This window comes from Tachyglossus aculeatus, chromosome 12 (assembly GCF_015852505.1).
Source record: "Tachyglossus aculeatus isolate mTacAcu1 chromosome 12, mTacAcu1.pri, whole genome shotgun sequence".
NCBI classification, from domain to species: Eukaryota; Metazoa; Chordata; class Mammalia; order Monotremata; family Tachyglossidae; genus Tachyglossus; species Tachyglossus aculeatus.
Genome location: NC_052077.1, coordinates 26,662,561 through 26,687,109, shown reverse-complemented (window position 1 = coordinate 26,687,109; position 24,549 = coordinate 26,662,561). Strand labels below are relative to the sequence as shown.

General features: G+C 42.5%; 1 protein-coding gene and 1 non-coding gene across 2 annotated transcripts in view; both read right to left on the bottom strand.

The window, feature by feature from the left end:
• TMEM144 (transmembrane protein 144) overlaps positions 1-21,422 on the bottom strand; it is a 37,866-nt gene extending 16,444 nt beyond the window's left edge. The window contains exons 1-8 of the mRNA XM_038755148.1: positions 21,092-21,422; positions 16,510-16,659; positions 12,624-12,746; positions 8,486-8,585; positions 7,844-7,924; positions 6,132-6,213; positions 2,172-2,248; positions 496-614 (exon numbers count right to left, since the gene is read on the bottom strand). Coding sequence (XP_038611076.1) covers positions 496-614; positions 2,172-2,248; positions 6,132-6,213; positions 7,844-7,924; positions 8,486-8,585; positions 12,624-12,746; positions 16,510-16,651 — 724 coding nt within the window. The 5' untranslated portion in view covers positions 16,652-16,659; positions 21,092-21,422. The remainder of the gene's footprint in view (positions 1-495; positions 615-2,171; positions 2,249-6,131; positions 6,214-7,843; positions 7,925-8,485; positions 8,586-12,623; positions 12,747-16,509; positions 16,660-21,091) is intronic.
• On the bottom strand, positions 15,084-15,221 carry LOC119936022. Its single transcript, XR_005453617.1, has one exon. It is a non-coding gene; the product is annotated as a small nucleolar RNA SNORA7 (small nucleolar RNA).
• Positions 21,423-24,549: the final 3,127 nt, after the last annotated feature.

The window sequence follows — 24,549 nt, the reverse complement described above, 5'->3', positions numbered from 1 at the left end:
TCTAACAAGCAGACACCCGACCCTCAATCAGATGGTCTCCGTTGGTAGTCCTGCCTTACGAGGGTTGATACTATGGAACTCTAAAGAAAAACATCCTTCTAAATAGGAAGTGAATTTACCCAGTGAAACAATGCAATAACAAATATACACATCATTTACTTTGAGCAATTCCAAATTGTCTGTGGGAACAAGCTGACACTGCTGATTAAAACCTATAGCTAAACAAATGCTTTTTAAGCATTAGTCTCAAATCATTTAACCAAATGCCCAACCCTGAATGGAGCAAAAATGGTGGTTGGTTTCTAGTTGAGCCAAGGCGTCCTGAACTCCACACCACTAAGAAAATGAAGTTGGGGTTCATCATTTTGCAATTACCAGCAAAGAAATGACCAAAAGTTTGAAATGAGAAAAGTCATATGAGATTAAATATACTGATTTTTCAATTTTGGTAGCAAGATTGGATGAAATAAAACAAAACAGCTCATTTTCTCTCACCATACTGACTAGCTCCTGAATACTGAGTATCATTTCTTCTGCCATGGTCCTTGATATAAATTATTGGAACAAAACTGGTTCCATAGAGAACTCCAGATACTGCAGCAAGACTACAGCCACTTAAAAGAAAAAAAAACACAAATCAATAATGAAACAGTACTGCACCATACTGAATGCTTGAGGCATGTAGGGATAAAATAATATGGGAAGCAATATGCACATCAAAGGCAATTCTATGGAAATCATACCACCTGCTAAAGCTCTATAAAAGGATTACCTGGCAAGATCAAAACTGCAACAACATTTTGGCCATTCAATAGAATTTCCTCCCCATATTAGAAAGACTAAAGTATGATTTCTAGGAACCTATCATACTTATTGAGCACTTACTATGTGCAGTGCACTGTACTAAGTGCTTGGAAGAGTACAATATAACAGAGTTGGTGGACACATTCTCTGCCCAAAATAAGTTTAAGATTAGAGGAGACTGCACAGTTTCTCAAAATCTTCAGTGTCTTGTTACAATTGAAGCAGTGTGACCTAGTGGAGAGAGCACAACCCGGGGGGTTCTAATCCCAGCACCACCATGTATCTGCTGTGTGACCTAGGGCAAGTCACTTAACTTCTCTGTGCCTCAGTTCCCTCATTTGCAAAATGGGGATTCAATACTGGTTCTCCCTTCTTCTTAGACTGGGGCCACATGTGCGACCTGATTATCTTGTAGCTACTCCAGCACTTAGTACAGTGCTTGGCACATAGCAAGAGCTTAATACCATTATTATTGTTATTAATAACAATTGTAAAATACTTTGCAGTATACATTCTCAATCATTTGTGTATTTTCCCAACAATTTGAGACAAAATGTTCAGAATTACTCTCTGAACCTCAGCCCTATTTTATTTCTGAGAGCCCCCTGCTCTCAGAAAGTGTGCAGAACATGCTGCGAAACTGGGACAAATATTACCAAGACAAACGTGCAACATAAAAGGCCGTTCATCACAAAAACATGGGTCCTTTCTCAATCTGTGGGTCAATAATAATTGTGGTATTTGTTAAGTGCTTCCTATATGCCCAGTGCTGTACTAGAGAAGAAGCTTAGAGAAGCAGCGTAGCTCAGTGGAAAGAGCCCGGGCTTTGGAGTCAGAAGTCATGGGTTCGAATCCCAGCTCTGCCAATTGTCAACTGTGTGACTTTGGGCGAGTCACGTAGCTTCTCTGGGCCTCAGTTCCCTCATCTGTAAAATAGGGATTAAGACTGTGAGCCCCACGTGGGACAACCTGATCACCTTGTAACCTCCCCAGCACTTAGAACAGTGCTTTGCACATAGTAAGTGCTTAATAAATGCCATTATTATTATTATTATTGTTATTATTACTAAGCACTGGAGTAGATACTAGATAATCGGGTTGGACACAGTCCCTGCCTGACATAGAACTCAGTCTTAATCCTCATTTTACAGACAAGGGAACTGAGGCACAGAGAAGTTAAATCTTGCCTAAGGTCACAGTTACTTACTCCCAGGCTCAACCTCTATCCACTAGGCCATGCTGTTTCTCTAATTATATTCAAAATACCGTCCAGGTTTTTCATTCCTGAGCTCATCTGCGATTTCTACCAGTGAGGGCAGAAATGCTCAAAACGTTTTTAAACTGAAATAAAGAAGTAACTCCCTTACATGAGACGGTTTTGAAGTGGAGAAAGTCTATCCAACCATGTTTCATCTGAGTAGGAACTCTCAACCTCGTTGATCGCCTGTTAAAAACATTGGCACAAAAAACATTTTTGATAACATTCAATTGAAACACATGGTTCTGAATAACACTGAATAACCCTTTTATTATTATTATAACCCTTTTTATTAGAGAAGCAGCGTGGCTCAGTGGAAAGAGGCCGGGCTTTGGAGTCAGAGGTCATGGGTTCAAATCCCGGCTCTGCCAAGTGTCAGCTGTGTGACTTTGGGCAAGTCACTTAACTTCTCTGTGCCTCAGTTACCTCATCTGTAAAATGGGGATGAAGACTGTGAGCCCCCCCCGGGACAACCTGATCACCTTGTAACCTCCCCAGCGCTTAGAACAGTGCTTTGCACAGAGTAAGCGCTTAATAAATTGCCATTAAAAAAAAAACCCTTTTCCTTTCAGGTATGCACACACACACATGCACACACACTCTCCCTCTCTCTCTCTCTCTCCCTCTCTTTCTATTAAACTCCTGAAAAACCTCCCATGAGAACTCAGACAAATGTTAGGATGGGCATGTTTTTTATTACTGTATGCTGGCTGGATGGATCCAACTCTGGTTATGAATTCCTATTACTTCGTTTTACTATTTCTGAAGTTTGTTCCTTTTCCTTCATTGTCTCATTGGCTACAGTGTATCTCTGGGGTACTCTTAGATTTAGACTGGTTTGAGAGTTTGTTAGTTTTACATCTAAATATCCCTAATTTTGATTGCTGTTTGACTACCAAGCTAATGAAACCTTGTGCCCTAGTAGAAAGAATGCAAGGTTGGAGGCTGGAGACTTGATTTCTAACTGGCTCTGTCAGGTGATCCACTGCGGGATCTTGGGAGAATTACTTAAATCACTCCATGGCTCCATTTTCTCTTGTGTAAAATGCAAATGCTAATGCCTGCCCCTCCCTACTTGCCAGGGATTTTGTAAGAATTACAGAAGCGCACTGATGCAAAAATGTTTGGATAAATGAAAAGTCTTTATCGGTCTCAGCTATCTTAGTAGCATCATCACACAGGAGTGGGGAGGACAGACACCTTTTGATGATTATGCCGGCGTCAGTCAATTCAGTCTACTGAGTGCTTACTAGAAGCAGCGTGGCTCAGTGGAAAGAGCATGGGCTTTGGAGCCAGAGGTCATGGGTTCAAATCCTGGCTCCGCCAACTGTTAGCTGTGTGACTTTGGGCAAGTCGCTTAACTTCTCTGTGCCTCAGTTACCCCACTGTAAAATGGGGATTAAAACTGTGAGCCCCCCGTGGGACACCCTGATCACCTTGTAACCTCCCCAGTGCTTAGAACAGTGCTTTGCAAATAGTAAGCGCTTAACAAATACCATTATTATTATTATTACTGTGTGCAAAGAAATATACTGAGCGGCTGAGAGAGTTAAATATAAAAATAAACAGACACATTCCCTGACCACAACGAACTTACAGTCCAACCAGCTTACAGGCTAGACAGGGAGACAGATGTTAATATAAATAAACTTACAGATATGTACACAAGGGGGCTGAGGTGTGAGGGTGAAGAAAGGGATCAAGTCATGGTGAAACAGAAGGGAGTGGGAGAAAAGGAAAGGAGGGCTTAGTTAGGGAAGGCCTCGTGGAGGTGATGTGCCTTTAGTAAGCCTTTGAAAATGGAGAGAGTAATTGTCTGTCGGATATGAGGAGGGAGAGCATTCCAGGCTGGAGGCAGGATTTGGGTCAGCAGCTAGAGAGACGAGATCGAGGTACATTGAGAAGATTAACATTAGAGGAGCGAAGTGTGTGGGCTGGACTGTAGTAGGAAAGTAGTGAGGTGAAGTAGGAGGGGACAAAGTGATTGAATGCTTTAAAGCCAATGGTGAGGAGTTTTTGTTTGATGCCGAGGTGGATGGGCAACCACTGGAGGTTCCTGAGGAGTAGGGAAACATGGCTTGAGTGTTTTTGTAGAATAATATTCTGGACAGCAGAGTGAAGTATGGAATGGGAAGAGACAGGAGGCAGGGAGGTCAGAAAGGAGGCTGAGAAAGTAATCAAAGCGGGATAGGATAAGGATTGGATTAACACGGTAGCAGTGTAGAAGGAGAGGAAAGAGTGGATTTTAGTGATGTTGTGAAGGTTTAACTGACAGGATTTAGTGATAGATTGACTATGTGGGTTGAGTGAGAGAGAGGAGTCAAGGATAATGCCAAGGTTAGGGGCTTGTGACACAGGAAGGATGGTGGTGCTGTCTACAGTGATGGGAAAGTGACATTTCTCCTTCAGCATGAATATTGATCACAAAGTCTGTGAATTTACTGTACCTTTACCAGACGAAGCATAGCCAAATTACCTCAGTGTTCAGCCTATCTGGGAAACGAACATTTAAACCTTCTAGGAGTACTGTAATTGTTTAACTTAGAAGGTCCTTCTGGCAAAGGTGAGGAGGTCAGACTACTCTCTCCCAATGATTCAAACAATGGTACGTACTGAGTGCTTACTCTATGCAAAGCACTTTACTAAGCGTTTGGGGGAGTACAATAGGACAGCTTTAATTTTGTAATCGCTGTCATTATTCTCCTGCTCTTGTACCAGTTATTTCTTTCTCTGTTTTCAGTCTTCCCTAACCCCTTCCCGTCCCTTTTTCGTTTTGTGATGCCCTGTGGATCTGGACCTGGCTCAGAATTAATATCCTGGTACCTTTCCCAGAACTCACAATAAATCAATAGTAAGTATCTAGGGCTCACTGCATGTACAGTACGAGGCACCTGGGAAAGTAGAATCAGTAGAGGTGATTTGCACTAGATGATGATATTGTGCATATAGCTTTAATTCTATTTGTTCTGATGATTTTGACAACTGTCTGCATGTTCTGTTTTGTTGTCTGTCTCCCCCTTCTAGACTGTGACTCCACTGTTGGGTAGGGACTGTCTCTGTATGTTGCCGACTTGTACTTCTCAAGCGCTTAGTACAGTGCTCTGCACACAGTAAGTGCTCAATAAATACGAGTGAATGAATGATAGCAGATGAGTCCCAATCCTGAGACATCGAGACAAAAATGGAGCAGAGGAATTGAGTAGAGTGCTAGTAGTACAGACCAGTCACACTCTCTCATCTCTGCCAGTCATATTCCTAAGAGACAGAGTCTTTACCACATGTAATTAATAACAATAAGGATGATAATCAGTATTCTCTGTTGAGCTGAAGTTTTCCTGTCAGGTTTAAAAGGGGCAGCATGAACCCACTGGAACCATGAACTTTGCTTTTAAATTTTGAGAAAGGGAAGAAGCCCAATGGCCCACTCTGTATTTTTTGGCTGCTATCACACCTGGGATCTGGGTAGAGCTGTGGCTAAAGCAAGCTTGTCTGCACATTATAGCTTTAATTGTATCTGTTCTCACGATTTTGACAACTGTCTACATGTTTTGTTTTGTTTTCTGTCTCCCTCTTCTACACAGTGAGCCCGTTGTTCGGTAGGGATCATCTCTATAGGTTGCCGACTTGTACTTCCCAAGCTCTTCGTATAGTGCTCTGCACACAGTAAGCGCTCAATAAATACGATTGAATGAATGAATGAATGATCAACCAATATGTTCCCAGGGCAGTTCAGGGTTTTGCGACTGCAGAGACACCCTTCATAAGGGCCCACAGAGCTAGGCTTGCTCTCAGGAGCTCTGTACTCCCAGTTTTAATTAAAAAAAAAAAAACTTGGGTTAAAAATATCCAAACAGAATTGAGGGAAAAATCCAACCCTCCCTTACAGCTGACTCCTGAACAGGCTACTCCAAAGTGACAAAAGCAAGAACCCCGCCAATATATAGATAGAGCGTCAGAGAAAAACACATACAAATCTAGCACATTCTGCACATGGAAATGTCCCTTTAGCTAAATTTGCTTTTCATAGGCCAAGGGGCTCAGAATAAATACCAACCTACACCATACTCACAGGCTCTCTCAATAATGGTGTTGTGTCCACTGAATTTGGGCCATTCTTAACATCACTTTTCACAAACAAGAATATGAGAGCACTGAAAAATAAAAATATTTCAATAAGAATTTAATTTGCAAATAGGTGGACTTATGATTTTTAATTAGGGTGGCATCCTTTCCAAATTGGGAATGAATAAAGAGAAGCAGTGTGGCCTAATGGAAAGAGTATGAGCCTAGGAGTCAGAAGACCAGGGTTCTAAATCCAGCTCCACCACGTACCTGCCGTGTGACCTTGGGCAAGTAACTTAACTTTTCTGAGCCTCAGTTACCGCATCTGCAAAATGGGGATTCAATACCTGTTCTCCCTCCTACTTAGACTGCGAACCCCAAATTGGACCTGATGATCTTGTACCTACCTCAGCACTTAGTACAGTGCTTGGCACAGAGTACGCATCTAACAAATATCACAATCATTAATTACAAGGCTTAGACAAGGTATACACAAAGCATTTTGAAAACAAAAATTCAGCAAAGTAACTGACTGAACCTTGTATAAACTACGCTGCAGTCAAATTAATGGATAATAATAATAATAATGGCATTTATTAAGTGCTTACTATGTGCAAAGCACTATTCTAAGCACTGGGGAGGTTACAAAGTGATTCAGTTATCCCACAGGGGGCTCACAGTCTTCATCCCCATTTTACAGATGAGGGAACTGAGGCCCAGAGAAGTGAAGTGACTTGCCCAAAGTCACACAGCTGACAATTGGCAATTGGCTAGCTCCTCTCCCTCTGCCCGGCCTATAGCAGGGAATTGTGTATAAATGACCTAGGTTGAAAAGCTCAGATAATAATAATAATAATAATAATAATAATAATAATAATAATACTTGTTAAATGCTTGCTATGTGCCAAGTGCTGGGGTAGATATCATTTAACCAGGTTGGACACAGTCCCTGTCCCACATTGGGCCCACAGTCTTAATCCCCATTTTACAGATAACTGAGGCCAGAGAAGTTAAGTGACTTGCCCAAGGTCACGCAGCAGACATATGGTGGAGCCAGGATTAGAATCCAGGTCCTTCTGACTCCCAGGGCTGGGCTCTATCCACTAAGCTACATTGCCTAAGCCCTCATTTCTTCTTTTCCCATTCCCTTCTGTGTCACCCTGACTTGCTCCCTTTACTCACCACAACCCCCACCCCAACAGCACTTATGTATATATATATATATATACACACATATGTAATTTATTTATTTATATTAATGTCTGTCTGTCCTTCTTGAATGTAAGATCATTATGGGCAGGAAATGTGCCTTATTTTGTATTCTCCCAAGAGCTTAGCACAGTGCTCTGCACACAGTAAGCACTCAATAAACATGTTTGATTGACTGATCTCCTCTGAGGACGTTGGAAACATCTTTTAAAAGGTAAGGCCCTAAGGTAATTGTAAACGGTGCATAGAGATGCCTTAAGCCAAAAAGACATTTTGAGAACCACAGCCTTGAGTAATTTATTCCATTAATTGCTTTGGTGTAAACAGAATCCTCCTGAAGCCATGAGGCAGGACCTGCATTGACTATTAAAAGCTCCATGAAACTGATTTTTCATTGCTTGTTTTTTTGTGAATTCACTCATCCCAACAATAGTGGAATTATTAAAGGCTTTGAGGTCCTGAAAAAGGGCAGATCAGCAGTTAACCATCTGGAAATGATTGTATGCATACCTTAAAGCAGAAAGTCCAGCTCCAATATAATTTAAAAATGGTCTTGCTACCTCCTCAGGATCCATTCCGAACCAGCCAAACCTGCAATAACCAGGGTTAAAAAAAAAGATGCAATATGATTAAATTTTAATAAGTAACAATGACAGTTGAGTGTGAAACTTCTCCTGTGAAAAATAAAGCTCCCTGTGGGAGAATTCTCACTTCATAATAAGTGCTAGGGCAAAGATCAATCAATCAATCTTTAGTATTTACTGACTGGGCATGGAGCTCTGCGTGGTGTAATAAGTGCTTGGAAGATTACAACCGAGTTAGTAGGCATGAACCCTGCCCTCAAGGACCTTCCAATCTAGTGGGAAGAAACATAGCTCTAGACTGTGAGTTTGTTGTGGGCAGGGAATGTGTTTGTTCATTTTTTATATTATACTCTCTCAAGCGCTTAGTACAGTGCACATAGTAAGCACTCAATAAATACGATGAAAAGAATGAAGCATAATTTCAATGCATATTAAAAGTGATGATTAATGAAATGATAGAAACAAACATGATCGCATTATTTATAGTCTCAGTACCAATATGATGAAAAAAATGGCAGCATTATCATCCAGTTGCTATATAGGTTTATTCAGCTTGAACTTGAGTTACCTTGAGCTGGCCCAGCCAGTTATCGAGTTAAACGAGCCCCAGATTAAGAGTCCAAGCCCTAGGCCAATGGTCTTCACGATCGGGACGACTGTAATGTTCCCTGCAACGTAAAAAAGCACAAAAGAAAATGTTCGGTGATCCTGAAGGAATGGGAAATTAAATTTACAATGGAGGTTGCATTTTGATTTAGAAATCAAACAGAGAAGAGGGCCTGGACAACATCTGGTATTATGGTTCTGTTTCTCATTTGTTAATAACTGCATTTCTTGGGTAAACATTCTGTATACATTCTTGCTTGTGAAATTAAGTCTAAAAGAAAAAGCCCTTAGGCAAGACATTATGCACTGAGCAGATTCTTCTGCCATTCTGGATAAATGTTATTCACTCTTGGGCCTACTCTACCTTTAGAAGACAATGCCAATGCTGAAATAATTATTGCTTTTATGCTATAAAGGGGAAACAACATAATTTAAGCAGTGGCAAGCCAAGAAACCTAATTTTTAATCCTATTTCCAGCACTATTTCCAGCACTTCATTGAATTCTGCCACAGAGTGAGGGTCCTGCCAGTCACGTTCCATACCTGATCCACAAGAATGTCATGAGCAAAATGATGAATCAGTTTGAAATTTGACAAATAATTCAAGGTGACACCAGCAATAATTATGTCACTCATAAATTAAGCAAAAAGAGTATTCCCTTCTTCTTGATTTTGGTCAAGCACCAAAATTCAGAGACATAATATGGTTGAACACCGCTGATCCAAAAAAACTCTGCTGAGCTCTCTTTCCCTTTTCTTCAACTCCCTTCTGCGTCACCTTAACTTGCTCCATTAATTCATCGCCCCATACTCCAGCTACACAACACTTATGTACCTATCTGTAATTTATTTATATTAATGCCTGTTTTCCCCTCTGGACTGTAAGGTCATTGTGGGCAGGGAATGCGTCTGTTATATTGTACTCTCCCAAGCACTTAGTACAGTACTCTGCACACAGTAGACACTCATTAAGTACTATTGACTGACTGGAACTATAGCAGACCATGGACCACCACCGTGGTCAAAAGTGAGCAACAAAATATATGTTATGTAGGCTTTCACACAGCGGGAAACACAGAAAGTGGAGAAGATCTGCACTTCAGCCATCTTGGAGCTTAGATTTGTCCAGCATCCTAGGAAGCTGGAGAGGGTTGCAGAGTGATTAGGTAATTGCCCTTAATTCCATGGTGTGCTATTTCCCTGCCAACCCATGCTATTGGGAAGAGGCAACAATCTCAATTACCGGTGCCCAATATCCATATTTTGTTGGACTATGTCAGAGCCTCAAGTGGCATGACCCCAAAATGAAGGTGTTCGGTGGTAAGAGATAGGTTACAAATAGTTGAAAAAATAATGGGGCAGCAGCTTTCTGCCAGTAGTGAAAAACACTACAAACTGGTAGCCTGTTCCTCTTCAGGACTCCCCTTTTTTTTAAAAAAATGGTATCTATTAAATGCTTACTATATGTCAAACACTGTTCTAAGCACTGGGATAGGTACTAGTTAATTAAGTCAGACGCAGTCACTGTCCTGCATGGGGCTCACAGTCTAAATAGGAGGGAGAATGGGTATCCCCATTTTACAGTTGAGGAAAGAGGCACAGAGAAGTAAAGTGACTTGTCCAAGATCACACAGCCAGCAGAGTTGGGATTAGAACCCAGGTCCTTCGGACTTCCAGGCCCAAGCTCTTTCCACTAGGCCATACTGCTGTTACACCTTGTTAAGAGGCGCAATCCAAGCCTGGGGTGGGTTCCTTAAGCTAACAGTGAGTTCCTTGTACATATAATTGAGAAAGGGGTTTTAAACTGTTATAAATTCAGCAGTAGGTTACTAAGCCAACATGACAATAGGACGCTTGGCTTCCTTGACAAAAGACAAAATCTTTGGATCATAAATTTTATATGAACTTGAGCTAGCAATATGGTTTCTAAATGATGAAATGCCTGAATTTTATAGGAAGTGCATAGGGTCTGTGGCTTGTAATAAACCTGCCAGTAAGGGGGAGGCCAGGAAGATTATAATGACATGACATTCAAAGCCTTAACAAGAGAAAGGATCACCGATCAGGGTGAGAATCAATGTTCTACTTCAGCTCTGAATCACCAAGTGAAAGGGAGAATGCTACTTTGTTTTTCAGGACCCAATTTATCTCAAGTGAGTTCACTCGGAGAACTCGGAGAGGCTCAGAAGGAAAGGAACGAAGGTAAGCATAAATGTCCCTCTGATTCTCTTGTTGGAATTCCCTATGCTTCCTAGCGATCTTGATTTCGGAGAGCAGCTTGGCTTACTGGATAGAGCACGGGCCTAGGAGTTCTAACCCCAGCTCTGTCACATGTCTGCTGTGTGACCTTGGGTAAATCACTTAACTTCTCTGGGCCTCAATTACTTCATCTGTAAAATGGAGATTAGGAGTGTGACCATAAGTAGGACAGGGACTGTGTCCAACATGATTAACTTGTATCTACCCCAGTACTTAGAACAGTCCTTGGCACATAGTAAGCACTTAAGTACCATAATAATTACCATAATTAAGTCATATTGTCTCCTTGAGCTGGAGACCCTGGTCTCTTCTCTTCATCTTATTTCACCAGTGAATGCAGGTTTAAATGAGACAACTGGACTCACTATAAATGCCCCACTTGGCTCCTTGGGCAATCTAGCAATGTCACCTATGGCAACAGACTGGCAAGGCCGGATCACAAATGCCAAAGTCTGAAATGAAATGAACTCACTAGCACTGAAGTTATGCTCACATTGATGCACGTTGGATGGATGGGTGATATATTGGATACCCATACAGCGACAGTGTGGTGAACTAATATGGGGTTATAGGAAATGTTTTAAGTAGAAAAGGGTAACTTTGGACAAGGCCCCATCAGAGTGAAAAGCTGGTTGACAAAGATGGTTGGCACATTGCGATCAGGAAAGAGTTGCACTTCACAAGCCAAAGCTCCAAGAGGTTTGTGAGACAAAGGCAAAAATGAAAACAGTGCCAGGGGCTGCAAACCACAAGCATTACCATACAACCAGGGACAAAAACAGCGTGGTTCAGTGGCAAGAGCCCAGGCTTGGGAGTCAGAGGTCGTGGGTTCTAATCCCAACTCTGCCACTTGTCAGCTGCGTTACCTTGGGAAAGTCAACTTCTCTGTGCCTCAGTTCCCTCATCTGTAAAATGGGGATTAAGACTGTGAGCCCCACGTGGGACAACCTGATCACCTTGTATTTCCCCCAGTGCTTAGAACAGTACTTTGCACATAGTAAGGGCTTAATACCATTATTATTATTATTATCATTATTATTAAAAAGGACAACTGTACGCACATATGGAAGATACTCTGGCTGCCTTTCCTTTTTGAAGACGACCCCAGGATCTAATCCTTGCCTACCAGTGCAGCTGAAGAGATAGCTAGGTATTCAATCCTCCCCTCCGTTTTGCCTGCACATTAACAAGACTGCCTTATTCCAAAGGGGTTGGGCCTTTGTATAATTCCAGGCTAAGGAAACCTCAGCTGTTGCAATGCTGCATGCACAAAGAATCAACATACACAAATCACTTCTTCCAACACCGTGGTGCATGATACCCAAACAGAAACATATTGTCCGATAAACATCACCTAATTCCCGATAAACGTTCTAGATAAAACTGGGTACAGAGCCTTGCTAGGCTAATGGGGTTCATCCCATTCAGGATTGGTCTCTGTTTTCAAGCCTGCCTCAAAACTAGATTCATTCCTTTGCAGAAGTAGTATGCCTGCCTGCCTCTAACATACCACCTGCTCACAATACCCTCAGTCAGAGGTGGCACCTTTCAAGAAATGTTGCAGGGGTAGCAACTGTGATATGAACAGGGCTGCTGGAAGTACACAGCCCGAGCACTCCCCCAAGCAAATCACACTTGTGTTGGCTGCCATTGTTCTGATTTCAGGCAGGTTATCCAAGGAGAAAGGGGCAGAGAGGGCAAAAGACATTCTGTTGCCTTCAAACAGTAGGAGGAAATCAATTCGTGGGTTTTCACCAGCCCATTCTCCCCACTATGCAGGGAAAAAAATGGGTTCATTTTCTTCTACTTTGACTATAGGGTAGTTGATCTTCTGAGTTTACCTGTAGCCCAAACACAACCCCCAACCATTGCAAGAGGCCAAAATCTGGGGCATCGCAGGATCAGATTGACCACGAGGGCAACAATCCAGATAGCAGCACAAAGAATCCACTGGAGAAACATTCCTGAAAACAAAATAAGAATTCATTTTAATGTCACATGCCTTTAGTAGCCTCATACATTAGGTTATTTCTGCAGCCCCTCGAAAGCAGGGGCTGTGTCCTAAGTTCAATATGGGCAGGGAACATGCCTGCCATCTTAGTTGCATTTACTCTCCCAAGTGTTTAGTACAACACCCTGCACAGAATAAGCACTTAACTAATCCTATTGATTGATCTTTCATTGTTCTCTCCCAAGCTATTAATAGAGTTCCCTGTCCAATAAATACTACTGAGGGATTCCTTGGGTCCTTCCTCTGCCTGATTATCCAAACAAAGCTGAAAGCTTTTCAATTTACTTGAAATTGGCTGAGTCTATTCTTTCTCTTCAAAGTCCTAGGCTCAGCATTGTTCACTCCCCTGGAGGGATATGGTCTTACATAAACAGATTGAAAGCAAGATGTTAAAATAAACTCAACCAGCTGGGGAATACTGTCAACCAACCACCAAGGATGAGCCAGACCCTAAAAAGTAGCCAGGAGTAGTTAGTCCGTTACAATTTAGGTCTGCACTTTCTAAATCCTGACAGTCTTTTGGAGGAAGCCTAGAAGATTCTTGGTGAGGCAGGGAAAGCGTATAGATTCTTTTGACTTCTGCAGGCACTTAGTACAGCGTTCTACACAGAGTAAGCACTCAATAATATACTATTGACTGCACAGTTGGGGCTTGGGATATAGGAACATACACAAATCCCCAGTCCAGGTTCTGATGCCTCTCCCTTGAGAGGGAGAGATTCCTGTTGTTGTTTTTTTCTCCTAGTGACCCCTAGATTATAAAATCCTTGAGGACAGGTACTGTGCCTAACTCTATATTATGGCTACTAACTCTAAAGTCTAGTGTGCTCCCACATGCTGAGGACAGTGTTTCACACATAGCAAGTGCTTAATAATAATAATAATAATGGCATTTGCTAAGCACTTACTATGTACATAGCACTGTTCTAAGCACTGGGGAAGACACAAGGTGATCAAGGTGATCATGTTGTCCCACGTGGGGCTCACAGCCTTAATCCCCATTTTACAGATGAGGTAACTGAGGCACAGAGAAGTTAAGCGGCTTGCCCAAAGTCACACAGCTGGCAATTGGCGGAGTCGGGATTTGAACCCATGACCTCTGACTCCCAAGCCCGTGCTCTTTCCACTGAGCCATGCTGCTTCTCTAATAGTAATAATAATAGCATTTATTAAGCACTTACTAGGTGCCAAGCACTTTTCTAAGTGCTGGGGAGATTACAAGGTGATCAGGTTGTCCCACGGGGGGTTCACAGTATTAATCCCTATTTTACAGATGAGGTCACTGAGGCCCAGAGAAGTTAAGTGATTTGCCCAAAGTCACACAGCTGACAGTTGGTGGAGCCGGGATTTGATCCCATGACCTCTGACTCCCAACCCCGGGCTGTTTCCATTGAGTCACGCAGCTACTGATTGATTGCATAAACATTGTTGGGCCTTCTTTGCTCTGCCAGCATGAGAGAGAAACTTGGCTGGGAATTTGAATCCTTTTCCCAGAGCCCTAGGGATTTGATATCTTGTCCCATCCCTAGAGTTGATGGGAGAAAATAACAGCATGGCCCAATGGAAAGAGCACGGGCCTGGGAGTTGGAAGGACACGGGTTCTAACCCTATATCCACCACTTGTCTGCTGTGTGACATTGGGCAACTCACTTAACTTCTCTGGGCCTCAGTTACCTCATCTGTAAAATGGGGATTAAGACTGTGAGCCCTGTGGGACAAGGACCATGTCCAACTTGATTATCTTGAATCTCCTTCAATGCTTAATACAGTGGCTGGTGCACTGCTGTTGTTGTCTTATGTTGTTGTCTTATGCTTAGAGAAGCAGCATGGCTCAGTGTAAAGAGCCCGGGCTTTGGAGTCGGAGGTCATGGGTTCAAATCCTGGCTCCGCCAATTGCCAGCTGTGTGACTTTGGGCAAGTCACTTCACTTCTCTGGGCCTCAGTTTCCTCATCTGTAAAATGGGGATTAAGACTGTGAGCCCCCATGGGACAACCTGATCACCTTATAACTTCCCTAGAGCTTAGAACAGTGCTTTGCACATAGTAAGTGCTTAATAAATGCCATCATTATTATTATTACGCTGTCGAGTCGTGTCCGACCAATAGCAACGCCACAGACACATCTCTCTCAGAAGCCTCATTTTCATCTGCAATCATTCTGGTAGTGTATCCACAGAGTTTTCTTGATAAAAATACAGAAGTGGTTTACCACTGCCTCCTTCCGCACAGTAAATGAGTCTCTGCCTTCGACTCTCTCCCATGCCGCTGCTGCCAAACACAGTGAGTTTTGACTTGTAGCAGATTGCCTTCCACTCACTAGCCACTGCCCGAGCTAGGAATGGAATGGGTATGACTCTGCTTGACTCTCCCTCCTGAAGTCGTGACTGGTAAAGTACTGGAAACTCTCCAGATGCAACCCTGAGAGGGGTCTGGCGCATAGTCAGTGTTTAAAAAATACCATAAAAAAATGGAACAGTGGGAGTAGAAGATCCACGGGCCATTTTCTCACCTGGTAGAGTTGGGTCCAAAGGTTCTGGATGAGGGAAAGCACACTCTCCTCTGAGACAAAGTGGCCCTGAGACCACAGCTCTCAGAGGTAGCTCAAATCCTGAGCCCCAAGATGTTCATTTAAAGCCTCCTCCTAAAGCAGGCCTGCCTTCCACGTCTATCTCAGATTTGGAAGGCAAGTTTGCTGTTTTCTTCCCTGATTCTAGATCACTCAAGCCCTTGAGCCATCCCACCAGCTTCAATTATCACAGTCAATAGTATTTATTGAGCGCTTACTTTGTGCAGGGCACTGTACTAAGCGTTTAGGAGAGTACAATGTAACAATATAACCAAACATATTCCCTGCCCACAGCGCTGGCAAGACAGGACACCAAACAGAATCACAACTGAAATTCTGGAACAAAAAGCCAGTTTCGAAGCAATGAAGCAATGTTAGGATGAGATATAGAAGGAAAATGAATGATAGCAGGGTACCCATACAGCTGTTGGATGGTGTGCTGAAATTGGGAAAACTCAATCAATGGAATTTATTGAGCGCTTAGTATGGTGCTCACTAAATACAACTGACTGAAGCAAGGAGAACAAGAAGCAACATTTTAAGGGAACAGTAAAAGAAAGTCTCAGAAAATGCTGTATCCTTGTTGAAAGTTGTCAGTGACCATAGACAGACCCACATGGCCCTCTGCAGTAACAAAGGAACTGCTCTGTTTGAGCACTAGCTTCATAAGGAACAGGAGATGAGGAGGCAAAACTAAAACAGAACAACGTGCTGCAACATCAGTCAGTCATTCAGTCAATCATATTTATTGAGCACAGTGTGCAGATCTGTGTATTAAGCGCTTGGGAGAATACAACAATAGATACATTCCCTGCCCTCAACAAGCTTACAGTTTAGAGGGAGAGACGGTCATTAATATAAATAAGTAAATTACAAGATGAGACAACAAGAAACAGCCTGTTTGTGTTCACAGTAGCCCAGGGTTGTGGGTTCTTTTGTGGGTTTCACATTGGCCTTTTCAGTCTCACACATGCACCGGTAGGTGAATTTTACCATCATCAGTGACATCTTCCTCGGGTAAGGAAGACAACTATATATTCCCTTCCCGAGGGGTCATGCAGGAACAACAAAGTTTCATTACTGTTTGTTTTCCAATGAAAAATGCCTGTCTGAAAGTAGCTTTAGGGGGAAAGAAAGGAGGAATATTTACCATCACCAGTATCATATTTCTTAACTGGTACAAAGTTTGATCCAAACAAGAAGACAGCTACAGAAGAGGAGATAAAACCGATACTTAGATCCGGTCCACTGTTGGTAGAGGAACTGTTACTGCTAGGCTCCAAGCTTGTCATCTTAGCTCCTGAAATGAAAGACCAGAAAAGGAGTGTGGAAATTAAAGGATAATAATAATAATAGCGGTATCTGCTAAGGACTCACTAAGTGCCAGGTACTATGTTAAGCACTGTCATAGATGCAATATAATCGGATGACACAGTCCCTTACCTACATGGGGCTGACCTTCTAAGGGCAAAAGAGAACAGGTAATTTTATTCCCATTTTACAGAAAAGGAAACTGAAGCCTAGAGAAATTAAATGACTTGTCCAAGGCCATAAAGCAATCAAGAAGCAGAGCTGGGAATAAAACCCAGGTCTCCTGACTTCAAGGCCTGTGCTCTTTCCATTGGCCATGTTGTACCTCAAAAAGCCAAAAAAATTCCTCTAGGCTATAAGCTCCATGTGGGCAGAGAACATGTCTACTAACTGTCTGTATTGTATTATCCCAAAGGCTCGGTATAGTGCTCTGCACACAGTAAACACTCAATAAATACCACTGATTGATTGATCTGCCAATAAAATGAGATAACATAAGCTTGCTGAGCCACAGGCATACCTAAAGTCATGTTTCTATTCCACTCCCACAAAGCTAACGTCATCAGCAATGAAGCCTCATCCCAGAAGCTACATAGTTTGGGATTGAGGGCGGCATCAGAAAAATGGTAGCATTTCCTCAGGGAAGGGGGAAATCTTACACAAAAGCCTATGTTTCCCTCTTCCCCTTGTCTTTAATAGAAAAAGTTTGTCTCTGGGTCCTCAAGAAACACCACCCTTCTTTGTCAACGCCACGCACGTAGGAGAGTGATATATGTGCGAGGGCAGCTTCCTGCCAATATAGAAGGATGAGCCTTGGTTCAAACACAAAGACTTTGAGAAACTGAACAAAGAAATTGATTGCAGCACCAGTGGTTTGGGCAATGCCAGTGATTTGGGCAGAGCCACTTGGAGTTGCTAGCCGCTGCCAGTCACGTTCCTTCCAGGGCCCTGGGTATGCCGGGCAAGCAGGCATGCAGCAAGAAAAGGGCAAGAAGTGGTTATTCCTGAACTTGCTTCTGCTTACTGAATGTAGGAATTCTTTCTAACAGAGCTCTGACTGTAGAATCAGGTGCACTCTTAGGGAGAACAGGGTCCTATGAACCTCGAAGATCTGACTGCATTTTTGCAAGAGATTATAGCAGGTCCAGACTAAGGCACAGAAAGAACTTGTGTTGGTGAGTTATCTTGGGCTCTGTAGTGCACTCACTCCCTATTACTGCCAAGGTTATTTTTAAGTCCCAAAAGTTGCCACAGCAAAAAAAAAAAAAAACACAACAAACCCAGAAAAGCAGTGTGGCTTAGCGGAATGAGTCAGGGGACCTGGGTTCTAATCTTGGCTCCATCGACTACCTGCTGTGTGACCTTGGAAAGTTAATTCATGTCTATGGGCCTCAAATTCCTCAGGGAGATAAGATACCTGATCTCCCTCTGCCCCCCAACTGGAACAGAGACGGTCTAATCTGCTTATTTTGTATTTTACCACAGCAATTAGTACACTGCTTGGCACACAGTAAGCACTTAACACATATTACAACAATAATGATATAAACATGACTAACTGGATCACTACAGGGGTTTATCCTCACACCACCCCTCTCCACACTATTATTATTATTATTTTTGAAGTAGCACAAGAGAAGCAGGGTGGCCAAGTAGAAAAAGCACAGGCCTGAGAGTCAAAGGACCTGGGTTCTAACCCAGCTCTGCCAGTTGCCTGCTGAGTGACCTTGGGCAAGTCTCTTAATTTCTCTGTGCCTCAGTTTCCTCATCTGTAAAATGGGGATTCAATCCTTGCTCTCCTTCCTATTTGGACTGTGAGTCCCATGTGAGAGAGGGACTCTGTCTGACCTAATTAACTTGTTCTACTCCAGTGCTTAGAACAGTGCTTGACACATATTAAATATACGGATAATAATGAGTAGATGAGGAGGGGTGGTTTGAGGACAAATGATAGCAGTAATAATAATAATCATGGTATTCGTTAATTGCTTACTATGCACCAAGCACTGTACTAAGCATTGGAGTAGCTACAAGATAATCAGGTCCCACATGGGGCTCACAGTCTAAGAATGAGGGAGAACAGGTAGTGAATCCCCATTTTGCAGATGAGGGAACTGAGGCACAAATAAGTTAAGTGACTTACCCAAGGTCACACAGCAGACATGGAGCAGAACCGGAATTAGAACCCATGTCCTCTGACTCTGTAATGACCCAGTTAGTTCTATTTGTAATTCGGTACTGAGTTCTAGGAATCATTTAGATGAAAATAAGGACAAATGACCAGGGATTAAGGCTTTAGATAAGATAATGCTCTCTAGAAATCCAATGTACGCTATCAAAGTCGTGTTCCTTTAAGGAATAATCATTGCTTTAGACCTTGCCTCCTATTGCCACATGAGCCCCTGAACTAACTGAGCCTCTGAACCACCTCACTGAACAGGTGGAATTCTGGGGAGACTTTAAGCAGCATGGTTAAGTGGAAAGAGCCTGGGCTTGGGAGTCATGGGTCATGGGTTCAAATCCCAGTTCCACCGCTTATCCGCTGTGTGACTTTGGGCAAGTCACTTAACTTCTCTGTGCCTCAGTTACCTCAACTGTAAAATGGGGATTAAGACTGTGAACCCCACATGGGATAACCTGATCCTTGTGCTAAGCACCCTAGTGCTTAGAAGAGTGCTCGGCACATAGTAAGCACTTAATACCATTATTATTATTAGCTAATAAAGGATTAAAAGGGCAGTTGCTATCAAGGATGGAAGGCAGGCTCTTAATCACAGGGTTTGGGACACATGGTATAGTGATAATTACAGATTGGTGATAGTCTTTCTCCTTGAATGACTCACACCTCCGTTTTTCATACTTTTGCCTTTCTAGTTAGATATGACTCCATTCAGAACATGGGGGGGGGGGGCAACTATTTTGACTAATAGGCTCAATTCATAAGTTTTAATGAGATCTGAAGGCCACAAATACACAGACTGCAGTATATTGACGTAAAACCCCAAAAGATCATTCAAAATGTTTCTCAGGGATGGAAGTCAGATTCATCTGAAATATGAAGTATTCCCACACTTCACCTAGATAATAAGTTAAAAATAAGAATATCATATTTAATTTATAGTTCGTATCTGCAATGAATAGAAGCAGTGTGGCCCATTTAGTAGAGCACAGGCTTGGGAGTCAGAAGAACCTGGGTTCTAGTGCTTAGGACAGTGCTTGGCACACAGCACTTAACAAATGTCATTAATATTATTATTATTATTAATAATAATCCTGATTCCACCACTTGTCTATGTGTGACCTTGGGCAAGTCACTTAACTTCTCTGTATCTCAGTTACCTCATCTGTAAAATGGGGATTACGACTGTAAGCCCCATATGAGACATGGACTATGTCCAACCTGCTTACCTTGTATCTATACCAGCGCTTAGAACAGTGCCTAGCACATAGTAAGTGCTCAACAAATACCATTTTAAAAAAGGATAGCAACCTTGCCCAGAGTTCTTATCCAGTAATGAAAAGGATTATGATGTCAGCTAATTTCAATATGGAACACCAAGAGAACTGATGTCACTCCCAAGAAAAAAATAAGTCCCTATCTGGTCAGTTTTTAAATCAGATAGGGATGGTTTCCAGCCACTTGTCTGCTGTATCTCTTTGGGCAAGTTGCTTAACTTCTCTGTGCCTCAGTTACTTCTGTAAAATGGGGATTAAAACTGTGAGCCACACAACCTGACTACCTTGTATCTACCCTGGCGCTTAGTACAGTGCTTGGCACATAGTAAGTACTTAACAAATACCATTGTTGTTATTAATATATATCATATAAATTTGGAGTTTTGATTAAAAAGATTAATATTTACTGGCCTTTATCTTGTACCATACTTTTCAAAAGAATTCTTGGTACAATATTTTGATATTCCCAATATTCCGATATTCGGTACTGACGTGGTCACAGGTTTGAAGGGGCTTCACGCATCACTCATTAAACGTAAGCTTTATGCCACTGTTATTTTCTTGCCATGCCACTTGCGCTCGGGTGTATTTATTAACATCTACTGAGTTTGAATTTTTTTTCCCTGCTGGCAAAACTTCCAAGTGGCTGTTTCAGCATTTCTCTTTACTCTTTTGGATAAAAACAAAAAACAAAACAAACCGCCACTGCTTTCATTTTAACCAGCCTCCCCTTGTACTTTCAGATTCATTGATACCTCTCCATCTCCTGCAGGCTTACTGCTGAAACAAACACATTTCACCATATATATATATATATATATATATATATATATATATTTTGCTTTCTGCCAGGATTGTGCTAATCTTTGAGCTGTTTGTTTTGTTTTTCCCCGAGAGGGCTTTCATCCCTGCCTTTTCCCTCTGCCCCAGTTGCAAAGCGTTTAGTTTTTTGGTCCTTTACTTACAGAACCGCTGTCTCTGCGGGTCCTTCCTGGTCGGGTGCTTCCTCTACCTCCTTCCCCTTGTGACACTCATGTGATCACCCTGCTACTACTGCTCCCTCCCTCTCTCCTTTTTCTTTTCTTCCTTTCTCCCTCCTTCTCTCTGCCTCTGCAGCAGCTCAGCTCCAGGGCGATCGCACTAAAACCGATCAGAGTCGTCTTAACTGCTCAACTTCTGGTTGATCACTCAAGGCCTTTCACTCTGCTGTGACCCCGGAGACAGACACGATCCTGGGGAAGGTCCTAAAGTCGCAGGATATCATTTGTACGGTGCAAATCCCAGCTCAGAGATTCCCCTGTCAATACTCAGGCCCCCACCCTGTCCCCTCCCACACAGCAGGCCTGATTTTAGGTGCTAGTCAGCAAGCATTTTTGTGATGTCACAGTTTCACTCAATCGTATTTACTGAGCGCGTACTGTGTACTAGGCGCTTGGAAAGTACGATTCAGCAGCAAATAGAGACAATCCCTGCCCAACAACGGGCTCACAGTCTAGAGAAATTAGTGATGATATTTTTTAAGCGCTTACTATGAGCCAAGCACTGTTCTAAGCACTGGGGTAGATTCAAGGTAATGAAGTTGTCCCCCCTGGGACTCACAGTCTTCATCCCCATTTTACAGATGAGGTATCTGAGGCACAGAGAAGTTAAGCGGCTTGCCCAAGGTCATACAGCAGACGAGTGGTGGAGCTGGGATTAGAACGCACAACCTCTGACTCCCAAGCTGGGGCTCTTTTCACTAAGCCACACCGCTTGTCTCTGCAAGCAGTGTCTCTATTCTTTTTATTTTATTTTGTTAGTATGTTTGGTTTTGTTCTCTGTCTCCCCCTTTTAGACTGTGAGCCCACTGTTGGGTAGGGACTGTCTCTATATGTTGCCAACTTGTACTTCCCAAGCGCTTAATACAGTGCTCTGCACACAGTAAGCGCTCAATAAATACAATTGATTGATTGATTGATTGCAACAAATGACTTGTCAGCAATTTGTCCTTAATCAGCTCTTGGCTGTGATGGTACAAGTGGGTGACTGTTGCTGAGCAGAAATGGTGAGAGGAATATATAAAGGCTAAATAAAAAAAGCAAAGCTCATTGTGGACAGGAAATGTGCCTTCTGACTCTGTTATATTGTAGTCTCCCAAGTGCTTAGTGTGGTGTTCTGCACAGAGTAAATGCTCAGTGAATATGATTGATTGACTTATTGGTAAAAAGCAGCAGTGTTGCCTAGGGTAAAGAGCATGGGCTTGCGAATCAAGGAATCTGGGTTCTAATCTCAGCTTTGCCAGTTGCCTGCTGTATGACCTCTATGACTTAACTTCTCTGTGCCTCAGTTACCTCATCTGTAAAATGGGGACTAAGACTGCGAGCCCCATTTGGTGCAACCTGATTGCCTTATATCTACCTCAGCTGTTAGAACAGTGCTTAGCACATAATAAGCACTCACTGTGTGCCATGTATCGAACTAAGAAGCATATGGGTTCTAATCCCGGCTCTGCCACATGTCCGCTATGTAACCGTGGGCAAGTCACTTCTCGTCACTTCTCTGTGCCTCAGCTACCTCATCTGTAAAATGGGGATGGAGACTGTGAGACCCATGTGTGACAGGGACTGTGTCCAACATGAGTACCTTGTATCTACTCCAACACTTAGAACAGGGCTTGACACATAGTAAGCACCTAATAAATACCACAATTATTATTATTATTACTGGGAAAAGTACAAGATAATGATAAGACACAGTCCTTATTCCACATGGGACTCACAGTCATTCTTTGCTTCTCCCAAGGTAACCTTCTAACTGAACCTCACTCCAGACCTTCCCTGTTTTAGCCACTGCCCACACCCATCAGTCACATGAGGACTCAAGTGCCTATCTCTGCATTTAATTGCCTATTCTTGCTTTTGTCCTTGTATCTATGCTCTAACTTTTTAATCTATTGTGTATGAGCAATTTGTATTCATTATCCTCCTATTAGATAGAGGCCAGAGTTGTGTTTTACTTCCATTGTACTTTCCCCAGGTGGTGTCCTGCACACAGTGAAGTTTAATAAATCGGCACTTCGGTTGCTGTTGCTGAAGGAAGGGGACTTTATTTTGCTCAAAAGACTTGGCAAAAAAAACCCGCTTTTCACAGACTCCTCTGACCTAGCAGGTTGGCTAGTATACTAAAAAGTGTCCTACTTCCCAATTAGTTGGCTAGAGCCAGTTATTCATTCATTCATTCAATTGTATTTATTGAGCGCTTACTGTGTAAGTTATGGCTTAAGAGGCAGTGATCTTCTTGCTATTTTTGGCTCTTGTGCCAGACTCCCCTTCTTGTTGAGATTTTGTTTCCTTCTCAGGCACTTCCTTATTAGCTGGGCCAGTTAGACTTGTTTCTGGATGAATTAATCATGCTAATAGAGATTTTTCTTTTAATCCTCCATTCTAACTGCCAGTTCATTAATACCACAGCTACTTTATGTTAAATAGTTCAGTCATTCAAATGCCTTAAACCTCAAACCATATGGCTTTATCATCTCAGGCTTTTGCAGACTTTTTTTATTGAGGAGGATTGTTTGAATCCTGTCTGAGGGCCATGGTAACCAGCTCTATCTTTTCTTCATTCCCTCCAGCCTAAGTCATGTCTGTAAATAGAGTAAGGATCCAAGAAGCTAGGGTGACCACTGATCGATCAATCAATCAATCAATTGTATTTATTGAGTGCTTACTGTGTGCCGTGCACAGTCCTAAGCACTTCAGAGAGTACAACAGATTTGTCACTGTGATCCCTGCTCCCACAGAAATTTTATAATCTAGAGGGTCTTATACTGTACAATTCAGTTTTTGGCAGGCCTGTCCTTGTCTGAAGCAAACTGGGACAGAACCCTTTGTGTCTTCTTTTTTTTTTGGTATTTTTTAAGTGCTTACTATGTGTCAGGCACTGAACTAAGTGCTGGGGAAGGGACAAGAAAATCAGATTGGACACAGTCCATGTCCTACACAGGGCTCATAGTCTTAATCCTCCTTTTACAAATGAGGTTAAGTGAAGTTAAGTGACTTTCCCTAGGTCACACAGTAGTCAAGTGGCAAAAGTGGGATTAGATTAGGAAGCAGCATGGCCTAGTGGAAAGAGCATGGGCCTGGGAGTTGGAGGACATGGGTTCTAATTCCGGCTCTGCCACATGTCTGCTGTTCATTCATTTAGTTGTATTTATTGAGCGCTTACTATGAGCACAGCACTGTACCAAGCTCTCGGGAGAGTACAATATAACAATAAACAGACACACTCCCTGCCCACAACGAGTTTACAGTCTGGGTGACCTTAGACACTCACCTAACTCCAGTGTGCCTCAGTTACCTCATCTGTAAAATGGGGATTGAAACTGTGAGCTCCAAGTGGGACAGGGGCGGTGTCCAACCTGACTGTCTTGTATCTACCCCAGTGT